Below are 15,641 nucleotides of genomic sequence, written 5' to 3'. Positions count from 1 at the left end.
GCTGACGCAGCTCCCTTCCTGCCCCTGCTCCTCAGCACCCAGGGGCCAGGCTGGCTTCGGTTCCCTCAGCCCTGCCGCAGCGCCGAGCGATGCTGCTCTGAACCCCCTGCCCCCGAGATGGCCCTCAGGAAACTGCTCCAGCAGAGCCACGATGCCAACCTCGTCGCCTGCGGCACCGGCGAGGAGCAGGCTGCGCCGATGGACAGCAGGAGGGTCCAGCAGCTGGCCAGCACGGTGGGCACGCTGCCACGGGGGCGCAAGCAGGTACGGGGTGGCTCCTGGGGAGGGGAACGCCTCTGTCCCACCCGGAGAGCTGCTCACAGCCTGCATTGGCAGAGCTGTGCAGACATGGCCAAGGTTCCCCAGGTGACCCCACGGCTCCCTGTGGTTCCTGATTTTGGGGCGCTGGAAGGAGCACCTCTGGGGACTCAGCTGGGCTGGGACAGCAGTGCCATCTTTGCAGCACCACAGTGTGGGTACCTCCTGAGAGGAGTCTGCAACAGGAGTTCTGCGTGTGGGGGCTTGGGTGCAGAAGGTGCTGGTCAAGCTGAGGTCCTGCCCGAGCAGTGCTTCCCCATCCCTCCCGTGAGCTTTGCTGCTTGGCTGCTCCTTTGCGCTCACCTTGGCTGCAGGCTGGACTGCCCTCCCCTCTGCGCTGCTGACAGACAGCATCAGGGCTTTCCATTCTGGAGTACCCTGCACAGCTTTGGGTCGATTGGGCTGCTCTTTCCCCTCTGGGCCTGACCTCCAGAGCAGCATCAGCCAGCAGGTTGCTGCTGTGTGCTGCTGGTTTCACACCTAACTCTCTCTTGCTGATGCTGTAAGCTGCCAGCTGAGCAAGCCCAGCCTGGGTCTAGTTGTCCAGTGTGAAGAGGCCCAAGCAGAAAACGTTTGAGACACTCAACAGCCTGAAAGTGTCATCAGAAACTGGCACTTAATGGCTGCACAGGCAGGCTGATGCTGGGAACAGGGCTGCTGGGTGGCATCCAGCTCCCGTGCCCGTGGGGGCAGCTTTGGGTGGCAGCTGGAGACGGCAACGGCTGCGAGACTGCTGCTGGATGAGTTACAGCAGGGGCAGGACCCACCAGCCCCGGGGTATACATGCCCCTAGCTCTATGACTATGCAACTGGTCTCTCCCCATGCCCTTCTGCTCTCTCTCTGTGTCCTTAAGGACGTTTCTAAAGATGGTAACACTGTGGCATCGTTTTTTATCCCTCTGGAGCTGTCGTTTGGCTGCACTGACTGCAAACGTTGCAGTGAGGAGGTGATTCCCTACCTTTGGTTCAGTTTATGGGAATAGTCACTGTTTAATACCATCCTGGCTTTTGGCAGAGACAGCTTCTGGTCTGAAGCAGGGCTCTGGGATGCTTGTTGCCAGGGCCATGCATCGGTGTAGGAATGCTGTGCAGCCACCACACCCAGCTGCAGGGGGAACTGCCTGCAGGCACTGTCTGTTCTGTCTGGTTTCTGCTTTCTGGGTGTTGAGGTTTTAAGTTTATAATATGAAGTTGAGGAGATCTTACAGCTCCTAGGGAAACGTTTTCTCTTCTCAATTCCCTGGAAGGAGGCTGGAGCCAGGTGGGGCTTGGTCTCTCCTGTCAAGGAACAAGTGATAGGGCAAGAAGAAGTGGCCTCAAGTTGCACTGGAGGAGGTTTAGGTTGGCCATGAGGAACAATTTCCTCCCCTTGAGGATGGTCAAAGCCTGGCCCAGGCTTCCCAGGCCATTGGTGGAGTCCCCATTCCTGGAAGGGTTTCAAAGCTGTGTAGATGTGATGCTGAGAGCCATGGTTTAGTGGTGACCTGGCAGTGCTGGGTTAATGGTTGGGCTTGAAAGGTCCTTTCAAGCCTAAACAATTCCATAGTTCTATGGCATGATGGCACCAGGTCATTTTAGTTTCCCTCTAAACTGCTGATTTTAGCCATGTGCCTCGAAGAACCATGAGCCTAACTGACCCTTTTCCATGCCCATTTCTGATTGCAGCTTGCCTTAGCCAGCTCCAGCTCCCTGGGTGACTTCTCCAGGCCACAAAGGTATGAGGAGATCCTTCTGTCCTCCCTGCTTTCACTTATTCTGCACAAAACCTGTGTCCTGGGGAACCTTCCCATCTAGCAGCCCTCATGGCATCAGGGCTGAGAGTGGTGCCCAGCACCTGGGCTGTGCAGGTGAAATGGTGACATTGAGTTTGGGTAAGGAACCCAGCACAAAGTCTGAGGGGTGGGCAGCAGCGGGCATGTGATGGTTTTGGGTGGAAGTAAAGAGACCTGAAGCGTGGCACCTCAGTGTTCACCCAAAACTCTGTGTTCTCCTTGCAGACACCTGGTTGCTATCTTAAAAGAAGACAAGGAGCTGTTTGGGTTCGAAATCCAGGTAAGGCTGAGCTGATTTTGGTTAAAAATAAAAGGTGCTGCAAGCCCCAAAGTGCCACAGCCTCAAAATCAGAGCACAGAAAGACGTCTGTTGGTGCCTCCTGACATGTGATGGTGAGGAACCAGGAGGCAGCTCCAAGGATTTTCTCGTGGTGAAGGCTGTGGATGAGGATTTCTGTCCTCAGAAGTCAGAGCATCGAATGTAGGAGGAATCTCATCCCAGCCCAAGTGTGAGGCAGTGGCCACGTCTTACCCCCCATGAATGAATATTTTTTGGGGAGAATTGTGTAGGAGAATGATCTCATCTAAAAAGAGAGAGATCAAAAGTGCTTCTCTCCAAAAATCCCTTCTCCTAGCATTTGACTGCCTGCTTGCACATGGGGTCACCCAATCCCTGAATGGTCTGGGTGGGAAAGGGACCTCTCAAGGTCTTCTGGTCCAACCTTCCTGCACTCAGCTGGGACATCTGCAGCTAGAGCAGGTTGCTGAAAGCCCCAAACAACCTGACCTGGGATGGTTGTACGGATGAGTCTCAAGTTGTGCCAGGGGAAGTATAGGCTGGATGTTAGGAGGAAGTTGTTGCCAGAGAGAGTGATTGGCATTGGAATGGGCTGCCCAGGGAGGTGGTGGAGTCACTGTCCCTGGAGATGTTCAAGAAAAGACTGGCTGAGGCACTTGGTGCCATGGTCCAGTTGACTGGCTAGGGCTGGGTGCTAGGTTGGACTGGATGATCTCGGAGGTCTCTTCCAACCTGGTTGATTCTATGCTTCTATGAGTCATCTCCCACTTCTCTGGGCAACCTTGGCCAAGGTCTCCCCACCCTCAGTGTCTGCATCTATGTGTAAGAGAGATGTATTTTTAAAGTAGATGCACAGCTTTGGAGTGATTTTTGGATCATAACTGCCAAGCATGACTTTTGGAGCTAAATTACAAGGGAAGAAGTTCTGTTAGGTGTGGAAGCCAATGACCCACCAAAGGGTCCAAGCAAAGTCCTGTCAGGGGTGCTGCTGCTATGGGAGATTTCTTTTCTGTGGCTGTTTGTGAGCAAAGCAACTCTTGGTCAGCCCAGCAGGAAAATCCTTTTCATAAATGCAAATCTCAGGAATAATAGGGTGCAGTTTTGGGAGCACAGCCTCATACAATGGTAGGGTGTGGAAGGGATTTCTAGAGATCATTCAGTCCAGCCCCTCTGCTTTAAGCAGGGTCACCTAGGAGAGGTCACACAGGAATGTACCCAGGTAGGTCATGAAATTCTCCAGACAAGGAGACTCCACAGCCTCTCTGGGCATCCTACTCCAGGGTGCCAGTACCCTCACAGTGAAGAAGTTTCTCCTCATGTTGAGGTAGAACCTCCTGGGTTCCAGCTTGTCCTATTGTTGGGCATCACCAAAAAGAGCCTGGCACCTTCCTCTTGACATCCACCCCTCAGGTGTTTAACAGACAGCAATCAGGTCCCCTCTCAGTCTTCTCAACCTTTACACAGCTCCAGTCTCTCAATCTTTCTTCATATGAGAGACATCCATTCCTTCATCATCTTCATAGCCTCTATTGGACTCTATCAAGTAGATCCTTGTCCCTCTTGAACTGGTGAGCCCAGAACTGGACATAATATTTCAGGTGAGGTCTCAGCAGAGCAGAGTAGAGGGGGAGGAGAACCTCCCTAGACCTACTGGGCACACTTTTCTTGGTGCAGCCCAGGGTTACCATTGTCCCTCTTGGCCACAATTGCATTTTACTGCCCCAAGGACAACTTGCTGTCCAAAGTCTTTCTGCATGGAGCTGCTTTCCAGCAGGATGACCTCTGGTCCATACTGGTGCTGGGGGCTGTGGCAGTACCGTGGAGCTCTGCTCATGGTGGGACCCACTGGCGAGCCTGAAAGACTCTCTCCTGTCTCTGTTTCACTCCCTGTGGTGTCAGAGCCACAGCCACAGAGCTCACTGCTCTCTGTGCAGAAGGGAAGATGGTATCTGCAGTGAAAGGGGAACGCTGGGAGGAGCTAAACTGCTTCCACTTGGGTCCTGGGACTAATGAGCAGGGAGCCTTCAGCTGGCCAACAGTGGGGAGCTTTCAGGAGGGAGGATAATTGAGTCAATTATTGGGCTTTTGTGGCCATTGTCAGAGCAGATTTGCATTTCCCCTGATGTTCTGATTAAAAATAATTGTTCTTGGCACATTTTCTTCCTGGACCTACATTCAGTGTGAGGGCTTCACTGCAAGGTCCAGGGAATGGAGAGGCAGCATCCGCCCCGTACTAAGCGGTTGGTTAGCAGCTGTAATTCCCTTACTACAAGTCAGATTTAGGCCAGCCAGAGGAGGATCATGTGAAGCTTGAGGTCTACCATCTACAGGGAGGTCTACCATCTGCAGGGAGCTCATGAGAGCTGCAATGATGGCTGAATGCCAGAGCTTCTCCCATGTTACTGCTTCTCCTGCTTCCCACATGTGAACCAGAGCCTGAGGCCAAGAGCTCCCAAAGTGCCCAAATGTTTGCAGAAGAGATGCTCTGGTGGCACATCTCCCCTCTTCCTGCAGTATCACAGTATCACCAAGGTTGGAAGAGACCTCATAGATCATCAAGTCCAACCCTTTACCACAGAGCTCAAGGCTAGACCATGGCACCAAGTGCCACATCCAATCCTGCCTTGTAGCCACCTAAAAGCTTTTTGTCCCCTCCAAAACTGGCCCAGCTGTCTTCCACAGTGAGCAGAAGGAGGAACATAAGAAGCAAGCCCACCCTCCTGGTTGGAGTCCTTCTCCTGGGGCCCTCAGTCATGCCCTGGTGTTGTTCACCTCTCCTGGCAGCTCTGGTGGGGACACTGAGACACCTCTGTGCGGGTGGCTCCAGTTAGGTGTGACAAATCCCATCTTCCTTGTCCAATCTGGCCCAGCTGTTTGGGTTGGTAGGTGGGACCTAGCACTTTGAAACAGGGCAAAAAAGAAAAAGGCAAGTGTGACCTACTCCCTCGGTGCAAGGTGTTGCTCTAAGGGCTGAAATGGCTGCAGTGGTGCAATCTGGCCAGGTAAGATCTGAACTTCCCTGATCCTCAGCCCTATCTCTTCCACACTGACTGAGAAATGTGGGGCTCTAACAAGATTTCTGCTATCTGGGGCAGCTGTGGCTGCTGTCAGGTTTCAGGAAGCTCAGCTTCAGTCATCAGTTTGGGTAGGCAGGCGTGGCTGAGGTTTGCATGTAACCAAGAAGACATTTCCTGTTGCTGCAGGACCTGCTGGGCTCCCATCATCTGCTCTAGCGTGGCTCTCAGGGCATGGCAGCGCTGACAACCACCACGGCTGGCTTCATGTTCCAGAAAAGCCTGGATGGGTGTGATGGTTTGGGTGTTCCCTGCCCCCCCCCCACACTTTGGAAGTCACCCAGACTGGATTCAAACAGCTCTGGAAATTTGAATGAAGCTTATTATTTACAGCTGGCAAAATAAACAAGCAGGTATTTACAGTATATACAGTTCTATGTACAGTGAATACAGTTAGATACAGAAACACACAGGGTAAAAGGTAATCCAGAAACACAACAGCCCTCCCAGAAACCTGAGTCCCCAGGAGGGGCTCCCAACTGCCCTTCCACCTTCTCCCACTCCCTCTCAACCTTACCCCAGTCCCAGGGAAGAATGGAGGTTGGGCCAGGGGGTTAGGAAGCAAAGTGGATTCATCAGAGAAGCAGTGGAGAGGCTAGAGAGAAGTTCAGCTCCGAGCTCCCCAGCAGAATGACTCCCTTATCTGTGTTTGGATTTTTGTTCTTATACCTCTCAGCAAGCCAATGAGTGAAGCAGACATCACCACTGTTTTCCTTTCACAGCCTGTGATCTAGCTCTTCTCACCAGAACATTCTAGCTAGCTTCAAACTAGCGCAATGGGGCACTTAGTGCCATGGTCTGGTTGATTGGACAGGGCTGGGTGCTAGGTTGGGCTGGATGAGCTCAGAGGTCTCTTCCAGCCTGGTTGATTCTATGTACAAGGCAGTTAGGGAGTTTCCCTCCCCACCAACACACACACACACAAATTCACCAGACTAACTCAGGCAGCTGGAAGTTAAATAATCTTTGCTGCTGCAGGAATCCTTCATTCCATTTACAGCATGGCACAATTTACAAGCATAGAGATACAACCTAGGAAGAAGTTGCTGGCAGAGAGAGTGATTGGCATTGGAATGGGCTGCCCAGGGAGGTGGTGGAGTTGCTGTCCCTGGAGGTGTTGAAGCAAAGCCTGGATGAGGCATTTAGTGCCATGGTCTGGTTGACTGGCTAGGGCTGGGTGCTAGGTTGGACTGGATGATCTTGGAGGTCTCTTCCATCCTGGTTGATTCTATGATTCTATGAACATACACAGATATTTGCAGCTATAGACAGTAATCACAGTATCACAGTATCATCAGGGTTGGAAGAGACCTCATAGATCATCAAGTCCAACCCTTTACCACAGAGCTCAAGGCTAGACCATGGCACCAAGTGCCACATCCAATTGACAGTGAGACAGGGATACAAACCCCTTCCTGACCAGCAGAACTCCCCAGGAGGGCTTTCAAACCAACTCCTCTCCTTCTTCCTTCTTTTCAACCCCCCCACCCTTATCTCAGCATCCCCTTTATGTGCAGGGTGAGCTGCAAAAGGTTGGCAAGAGGTTAGAAGAAGAAGAATTAGTTTGAGTTAGGCAGGTTCAGAGATAGTGAAGTGGGTGACAGCCAGCCAGACACTGACTACCTCTGTTTATATTCTTTGCTTTCATACTGTGCTAGTTTGAAGCTAGCTAGAATGTTTTGGTGAGAAGAATTAGATCACAGGCTGTGAAAGAGAAACAATGGTGATGTCTGCTTCACTCATAGGCTTGCTGAGATGCATAAGAACACAAACACAGACAACACAGTTGCTGTCTGGGCTTTGTGGGCTGCACTGCTCTCTCTAACCTTGCCTGTGGTCTTTGTGATTAATCCACCTGCTTCCTAACCCCCTTGGCTGACCCTCCAGGATACTTTGAGCATAAGGCAAAGTCTTGGGTAAGGTAGAGGGGTGGGAGGAAGGTGGAAGGGTGGTTGTGAGCCCCTCCTGGGGACTCAGGTTTCTGGGAGGGCTGTTGTGTTTCTGTATTACCTTTTACCTTGTATATTTCTTTATATAACTGTACAGACTGTAACTATCTGCTTGTGTATTGTGCTAAGCTGTAAATGTAAAGCTTCATTCAATTGCCAGAGCCAGCTGGGTGATTTTCCTAAGCATGGAGGGGGCAGGTAGCACCCAAACCATCACACATATGTCTCAGCAGAACAAATGGGCAATACAGACACCACTGTTGTTTTCTTTGCACAGCCAATGATCTAATTTCTCTCATTAAAATATTCCAATCAGCCTCAAACCAGCACATTGTAGAAGTCAAGAATACAAAGTGTTGTTAGGGTAGGGCATGGATGGGGTTAAGAGGCCAAAGGGCCAAAAAGTAGGTTCAGCTCTCCTTGCTTTCCAGTTCTCACTGGGGACCAGTCTCTCTGGCAGCCCCAGCTGCCTTCATGTGGCAGTCACAGCAAGTAGGAGTCAACCACCTTCTGAGAGGCCTGACACACACCCAGCTCTGGTGTCCTTCAGTAAAGCAATCCACATCCTGCCCAGCAGAGGCCTGACTGAGGTTTTGATGAAGATCTAAGACCAGGGTTTCTGCAAAACCAAGGTGCAGGCAGCTCTTTGGTGTTTGCCCATCTTCAGCATCAGAATGTGGTTGTTAATCGTTGTGTCATTGTGGTGTTCCCACTTGCTGGTGAGAGCCACACCCTGCTCAGCACAAAGTGTGTGAAAAGGCATCTCTCTGGTGAGAAGATGCTTGAGAGCCCTGGGGCTGTGTGCCCTGGAGAAAGGCAGCCCCAGGGGGCATCTTCTCTTGTTGGCCACAACAATCCTAAGCAGTGATACAGGCTGGGGACAGAGTGGCTGAGAGCAGCCAGGAAGAAAGGGACCTGAGGGTGTTGGTAAAGAGTAGCTGAAGATGAGGCAGCAGTGTGCCCAGGTGGCTAAGAGAGCCAAAGGCATCCTGGCCTGCATCAGGAGCAGTGTGGCCAGTAGGACAAGGGAGGTAATTCTGCCCCTGTACTCAGCACTGCTCAGGCCACACCTTGAGTGCTGTGTCCAGTTCTGGGCCCCTCAATTCAAGAGAGATGTTGAGGTGCTGGAAGGTGTCCAGAGAAGGGCAACAAAGCTGGTGAGGGGCCTGGAGCACAGCCCTGTGAGGAGAGGCTGAGGGAGCTGGGGGTGTGCAGCCTGCAGTAGAGGAGGCTCAGGGCAGATCTCACTGCTGTGTACAACTACCTGAAGGGAGGCTGTAGCCAGGTGGGGTTGGGCTCTTCTGCCAGGCAAGCAGCAATAGAACAAGGGGACACAGTCTGAAGTTGTGCCAGGGCAGGTCTAGTCTGGATGTTAGGAGGAAGTTGTTGGCAGAGAGAGTGATTGGCATTGGAATGGGCTGCCCAGGGAGGTGGTGGAGTTGATGTGCCTGGAGGTGTTGAAGCAAAGCCTGACTGGGGCACTTGGTGCCATGGTCTAGTTGATTGGCTAGGGCTGGGTGCTAGGTTGGACTGGATGATCTTGGAGGTCTCTTCCAACCTGGTTTATTCTATGGTTCTCAATGCTCAGCAAGAGACAAAGGGCCTGTGGGAAGCAAAAGGATGGGGCCAGACTCTTGTCAGCGGTGCCCAGTGACAGGGCAGGTGGTAATAGGCACAAACTATAAGCCAAGAGGTTCCAAGTGAAGAGAAGGAGAAACTTGTTTGGTATGAGGTTACTGGAGACCTGGAGCAGGCTGCCCAGAGAGATTGTGGAGACTCCTTCTGTGCAGAGCATCCATCCTCCCCATGTCATTGTGATGCTGGGCAAGCTGCTGTGGGTGCAGCTGCAGAGATCCCTTCCACCACTCTGGGACTCTGTGACTATGATTTTTAAATGATTTTCATTCCTGTATGGCTGGTAACCCTGGGTCCCTTTGGTGTTACAGACCACTAGGCTTCCACACCAAAACGATTGCCCTCTGGAGGTGCTCACCTACATCTGCAAAATTCAAGAGGAAAGCCCTGCCCATCTTTCTGGTCTCCAGCCTGGTAACTATTTATGTCTTCTCCTGCTGAGGGTGGCCTTATCTTGCTATTGCCCCAACTAGAGCACATGGAAGACATCCATGACCTCCAGACACTAATGTTCACCCCTGGGTATCTCTAACAGGTGATATCCTCTCCAGCATCAATGGTGTGAACACCTATGGCTTCAGTCACAAGCAAATAGTAGACTTGATAAAGTCTTCAGGGAACTATTTAAGGTAGGTCTCTCCTTCAAATGGTCTAGAGGTCAATAGTCTGTCCTCCTGGGAGCTTCTCTCACTGCCCTGCAGTCCTGTGTTGTCCCAGAGGCAGAACTCCCCCTGGTCTGGTTGTGCAGAGCCACATTCTTCCTGTAGGAAAGGGCTGGGGATGGGGAGAAGAGCTCTAAGAAGGTGCCCCAGTGTTGCCCACCCTGTTATAGAATGGTTTTGGGGGGAAGAGACCTTTTCAGCTCATTGGGTCCAACTGTTAGCCCAGCACTACCAGATCACCACTAAACCATGGGCCTCAGCACCACATCTCCACTGCTTTGAAACCCCTCCAGGGATGGGGACTCCACCACTGCCCTGGGCAGCCTAAGCCAGGCCTTGACAACCCTCAAGGGGAAGAGGTCATTCCTCATGTCCAACCTAAACTTCCTCTAGTGCAACCTGAGGCCATTTCCTCTTGTCCTATTTCTTCTTCTTTGGGAGAAGAGACCAACCCCATGCCTGGCCCCAGCCTCCTTCCAGGGAGCTGTAGAGACCAATGAGGTCTCCCTTCAGTCTCCTTTTCTCCAGGCTGAACAACCTCAGATCTCCTCACCAGCCCTGTTCTCCACACCCTTCACCAGCTCTGGGCCCTTTTCTGGACTGCTGCAGCCCCTCAGTGCCCTTCTTGTTCTTGGTCCTTTTTCTCCTGCCCCTGCTATGAGCTTACTTGACTTGCACCAACACCTGAAGACATGCATGGAGCAGAGGGTCCAGCCAGACCTGTTTCCACATGTGGTTGCTCCCACAGTGTCCCTGTGGCACCATGAGGGTCTGGAAATCCTGGCAGAGCTTGGTACACCTCTGCTCTGTGATGCCAACATCTCCTGTTCTTCACAGGTTAGAGACTGTCAATGGGGCCATGTTCCTGCGGAAAATGCAGCTGGAGACCAAGCTGCACCTCCTGAAGGTAACCTCAGGGATAGTCAATCCCTTGCTGAAGGCAGAGTGCTGCTGTGGGTTCATTGCTGATGGGTCAGCTGGGGGCTGAGCATCCTGGCAGGGCAGACACCTGTCTGTGTCCTGCTGCCAGCACCTCCAGCTGTGCTCCCTGTCATATTGGTCACTGTCAGTTCTGCCTAGAAGATGGGCAAGGAAATAGAGAGCAGAGCTCCATCAGCTTGGATTCTCCTCCAAGGCTGCTCAAAATGGTGTGGATCTGGGTCACTGTCAGTTCTGCCTAGAAGATGGGCAAGGAAAGAGAGAGCAGAGCTCCATCAGCTTGGATTCTCCTCCAAGGCTGCTCAAAGTGGTGTGGATCTGGGTCACTGTCAGTTCTGCCTAGAAGATGGGCAAGGAAAGAGAGAGCAGAGCTCCATCAGCTTGGATTCTCCTCCAAGGCTGGTCAAAGTGGTGTGGGTCTTGGGCACTGTCAGTTCTGCCTAGAAGATGGGCAAGGAAAGAGAGATCAGAGCTCCATGAGCTTGGATTCTCCTCCAAGGCTGCTCAAACTGGTGTGATCTTGAGGATGCCTTTGGAAAGAGCTGGGCTGATTTTTGGCATTCTGCCCTTACAGCTGCTTGTTAATTTCTCTCTGAAGGAGAGCAAAGTGACCGAGGGATGGGGGGAGGCTCTTGGCTGATGGGAGAAGCAAAGGTAGCAAAGCCCTGCAACCTCTGTGTGGTTGGAGCTGTTGGGAGATAGTGGTGAGGGCAGGAGCCATGCTGGCCTCACGAGGTGCCACTGCACCTGACTGTGTCCCCTGTGCTTGAGGCTGGTAGGATCTGGGGCAGTGGCTGGGCATGCTGAGACCACCTGGCCAGGTGTCTAGCTGAGAAACTAGCCAGAGCCAGAGAGGCCACTCTTGTGTCAGTGAGATAGATCCCAGCAGCAGGAAACTTCCACCCCAGCCGTGACCCAGCTGGTGAGTCTGGTCTCTTGGAAAGCAGGATGAAATAAGCAGTGAAGGGGGGGCTGCCTTCCACCCCCTGCCCCTTTCCAGGGCAATGATAAAGCCCAAATCTCAGGATTTTCTGGAACAGGCTGTTTCAAGAGGGGAGCTTTAAGCTAAGGACCCTTTCCCAGTGGTGCCACCTCTGCCAACAGCATGGGCACAAGGTGACTCTGGGCATGTGGCTATGGTGGAAGAACCTCACTTGTGTTAGTCACCCTCTTTGATGCCTTGCTGAAGGGTGTGCTCAGCTGCTGTGACCACAGTGAGATGGTGAGATGCTTGTGAGTGTGAGACACCCCAGGTTTGGGTTTCACAAAGCATGTCTTGCCCTTAGGGTGCAGCACCCAGCAGCTGGGACATGGACACCTTGGTATCCACCATCACTGTGGTAGCAGGACAGGCATCCAGCTTGTGGGCTGATACTTGCTCCATGCAACAGTTCTTCTGCCCATCCCACTGCTGTTCCAGCTGGGTGGTGGGACCAGGTCTGTCTACAACTACTTGAAGGGAGGCTGTAGCCAGGTGGGGTTGGTCTCTTCTGCCAAGCAACCAGCAATAGAACAAGGGGACACAGTCTCAAGTTGTACCAGGGCAGGTCTAGGCTGGATGTTAGGAGGAAGCTCTTGCCAGAGAGAGTGATTGGCATTGGAATGGGCTGCCCAAGGAGGTGGTGGAGTCTCTGTCCCTGGAAGTGTTCAAGCAAAGCCTGAATGGGTCACTTAGTGCCATGGTCTGGTTAACTGGCTAGGGCTGGGTGCTAGGTTGGACTGGATGATCTTGGAGGTCTCTTCCAACCTGGTTGATTCTGTGCCCAGGAGGCAGCTGTTCTTTTGGTTGGGTCTGGATGAGGAGAACCTTTGGACAGCTCCTCAGAATTTCTTGGATACAATTTACTAGGTTTAAGTGAGCTATCAACTTCAAAAAAATGACTTTATGTAGAGATAGTGAGAGCAATTATCTGTAGAAGCTCTCCTTGCTCTATCCTGCTGGTGAGCCTGTTCCAGTGCTGGCAGTTATGGGAAAGCTGGAGCCACCCCATACCTATGATTTGGCCAAAGCCACCAGGAAGGGTTTAACTGGGAAGAACAACTGGAAGAAAGCTGTGTCACAAGCCTTGGTATCTTGTGGCTCAATCTGGAAGTGACCTCTGGACATCATCCAGTCCAAACTCCTTGCTAAAACAGGGCACCCACAGCAGCTTGCCCAGCATCACAATGCCCAGCTGGGGTTGGAAGCTCTGCAGAGAAGGAGACTTCACAACCTCTCTGGGCAGGGTTTCCCAGTGTCCTTTTGTGTGGCTCCTGCTCAGAGCATTGAGGGAGCCCCAGGAAGAACCCTCATGCTGGGACTCCCCCAGGATGTGTATGTGATGGACTCTCTCTCTCCACAGAGAAGCCTGCAGCAGAAGGTGGTGGAGCTGCGCTCGCTGCTGGTGCAGGAGCAGTGCTTGCTGCATGGTAGGTTCTTGTGTCCAGCTGAGAAACCACAGTGTGGCTTCTGCCACCTCCTCGTCTGCCTTCTCTTTCTCCTCTCAGCAGAGGCATGGGGCTGGCCCTGGGAAAGCCTTTTCTTTGAGGCACAATGAATGTGGATGCTGCTTGATTGGTGCATCCTGCTGCTTGGCTCTTCTGCTCCAGGAGATGTGGGATACAAGGACTTTGCATTCTTATCTTGGGCTTATTAGAGAAGGGGCTGGGTTGGTTGCTTGCCAAGGATTGGTTAGTTGGTTGCCCAGGGTTGGTTGGTTTGTTTGGTTGGTTGCCCAGGGTTGGTTTGTTTGGTTGCCAAGGGTTGGCTAGTTGGTTGCTCAGGGTTGGTTTGGTTGCCCAGAGAACAGCTTTGACCCTGCCTGGGGAGATGGCAGTGGCAGGGAGCACTCCACAGCCATGGCACATCTTTCCCTAGAGACAGGGAGGTGAGACACTGGAACATGTTGCCCAGGGAGGCTGTGGATGCTCCCTCCCTGGAAGTGTTCAAGGCCAGGATGGAAGAAGCCTTGAGCAATCTGTTCTAGTAGAAAGTGGGGTTGGAACCAGATAACCTTGTCAGGGTCTCTCCCAACCCAAACCATTCTATGAATCTATGGCAGAGGCTGCTCCCCACACTGAGCTGCCAGGCATGGTGTTTAATATGCCACTGTGTCATGAATATCCTGCTCTCCAGCCTTAGAGTCATGGAATGTTTTGGGTCAGAAGGGATTTTGAAGGTCATGTAGTTCAACACCGTGTAGTGAGCAGACACATCCTCCAGCAGATACTGGAGAAACTGGAGCAAGGTTAATTTAGGTTGGACATTTCTTCAACAACGAGGGTGGTGAAACACTGGAACAGGTTGTCCTGAGATGTGGTTGAGGCCCCATCCCTGGAGACATTCAAGGTCAGACCTGACATGGCCCTGCACAGCCAGTTGGAGGTGACCCTGATGGACAAGATGACCTTTGAGGGCCCCTTCCAACCCGCTGAGGTCTGTGAATAACTCCCCTTCGGCTTCCCTTCCAGGGGAGGTGAACGCCAACGCCACGCTGGGGCTGGAGCTGGGGCTGGAGGAGCCCAGCGTGCTGGGCGGCTGCAGCACAGCAGGAGCCCTCTTCCCAAGGCAGCATCACTTCTCCAGCGGGAGCAGCTCCCGCCTGAGCTCCATGACCCTGGGCAGCGAGGACAGCTTCTGCCAGAGCGCAGCCTTCGAGGACTCTGCCGCCGAGAGCCTGAGCCGCCAGTCCAGCATGGACGATGACTGCTTCCTCCCCAGGGATGGGGACGGCGCCGCCAGCAGCAGCTCATCCCTGCGCCGGATCCGCAGCGTCAGCCTGGCCAGCAGCGGCTCCATGTCGCCGCTCTGGGAGGGCAGCAGCTGCAGCAGCAGCTTTGGAACCCTTCCGCGCAAGAGCAGGAGGTCCAGCGTCCGGAAGCAGCTCCTCAAATTCATCCCCGGCCTGCACCGGGCGGTGGAAGAGGAAGAGACTCGAGTCTGATGCCACATCTGCCAGCCACCCTTCCCTCCATGGGCACCGGGGGTGGCTTTGGGGCCCTCACCCAAAGGACATGGAGGGGATGGAGCAGGTGCAGAGAAAGGCAATGGAGCTGGTGAAGTGTCTGGAGAACATGGCTGGTGAGGGGCAGCTGATGAACTGAGGGTGTTCAGTGTGGGGAAGAGGAATCTGAGCAGAGACCTCATTGCCCTCTACAGCTCCCTGAAACGAGACGGGAGTGAGTTGGGGGTTGGCCTCTTCTCCCTGGTGTATCAGGTGATAGGATGAGAGGAAATGGCCTGAAATCATGCCAAGGGAGGTTTAGGTGGCAGATTAGGAACGGTTTCTTGACTGCAAGAGTGGTCAGGCACTGGAACAGGCTGCCCAGGGAGGTGGTGGAGTCCCTATCCCTGGAGATGTTCAGCAAACCTGTGGCCATGGCACTTTGGGACAGGCTGCAATGGCAGTGGTGGTGCTATGTTGACTGCGGGACTCGATGTCAGAGATCTCCTCCAACCCAATCAATTCCATGATTCTGTGATCTATGATGCTTGAGACTCTGTGTGGGACTCCTGCATGGCCTGGAACTGAGTCCAGCAGCTCACCCAGAAGCAGACAGTGGGTGAAGTGTGGTGGCACTGCATGGCCATAGCATCATAGAATCACAGAATCAAGCAGGTTGGAAGAGACCTCCAAGATCATCCAGTCCAACCTAGCACCCAGCCCTATTCAGTCAACCAGACCATGGCACTAAGTGCCTCAGCCAGTCTTTTCTTGAAGATCTCCAGGGACAATGCCTCCACCACCTCCCTGGGCAGCCCATTCCTCTAGACAATGGTACTGAGGCTACCTACAAAGCTCTGGGGTCTTTAATTGCATTAATTTTCAGTCAGGGCATGCTGTGGACCTCTTCATTAACCTGAGCAATGACCAACTCTGAAATGCTTTGCACGCTGTTGTGTCCTATCAGTTTGTAACTGCCTGCAGAACTGATGGCTCTTCCTTTCCTGTTCCCAAAGGGATGGCTCTTCCTTTCCTGTTCCCAAAGGGATGGCCTTCCAAAGCTCTTCAACA

At 52.9% G+C, this 15,641-nt stretch overlaps 1 protein-coding gene across 1 annotated transcript; it reads left to right on the top strand.

The window, feature by feature from the left end:
• The first annotated feature begins 69 nt into the window (after positions 1-69).
• CYTIP (cytohesin 1 interacting protein) lies at positions 70-14,570 on the top strand. The gene is made up of 8 exons (XM_064166371.1): positions 70-264; positions 1,984-2,033; positions 2,316-2,370; positions 9,358-9,460; positions 9,582-9,675; positions 10,546-10,615; positions 12,990-13,056; positions 14,098-14,570. The coding sequence occupies exons 1-8, from the start codon at positions 118-120 to the stop codon at positions 14,568-14,570; spliced, it is 1,059 nt and encodes a 352-aa protein (XP_064022441.1). The 5' UTR covers positions 70-117.
• The last annotated feature ends 1,071 nt before the right edge of the window (positions 14,571-15,641 follow it).

The sequence above is a fragment of the Pogoniulus pusillus genome, chromosome 2 (genome assembly GCF_015220805.1).
Source record: "Pogoniulus pusillus isolate bPogPus1 chromosome 2, bPogPus1.pri, whole genome shotgun sequence".
Taxonomy (NCBI): domain Eukaryota; kingdom Metazoa; phylum Chordata; class Aves; order Piciformes; family Lybiidae; genus Pogoniulus; species Pogoniulus pusillus.
Note: the sequence above shows the minus strand (reverse complement) of the source record. Positions and strands in the feature narration are given on the sequence as shown.

Excerpts from the sequence above, each read along its gene's own strand:
- CYTIP (XM_064166371.1), top strand. The coding sequence starts at position 118 with ATGGCCCTCAGGAAACTGCTCCAGCAGAGCCACGATGCCAACCTCGTC. Across the intron at positions 2,371-9,357 it reads TGTTTGGGTTCGAAATCCAG|ACCACTAGGCTTCCACACCA; the intron begins GTAAGGCTGAGC and ends TTGGTGTTACAG. Across the intron at positions 10,616-12,989 it reads CCAAGCTGCACCTCCTGAAG|AGAAGCCTGCAGCAGAAGGT; the intron begins GTAACCTCAGGG and ends CTCTCTCCACAG.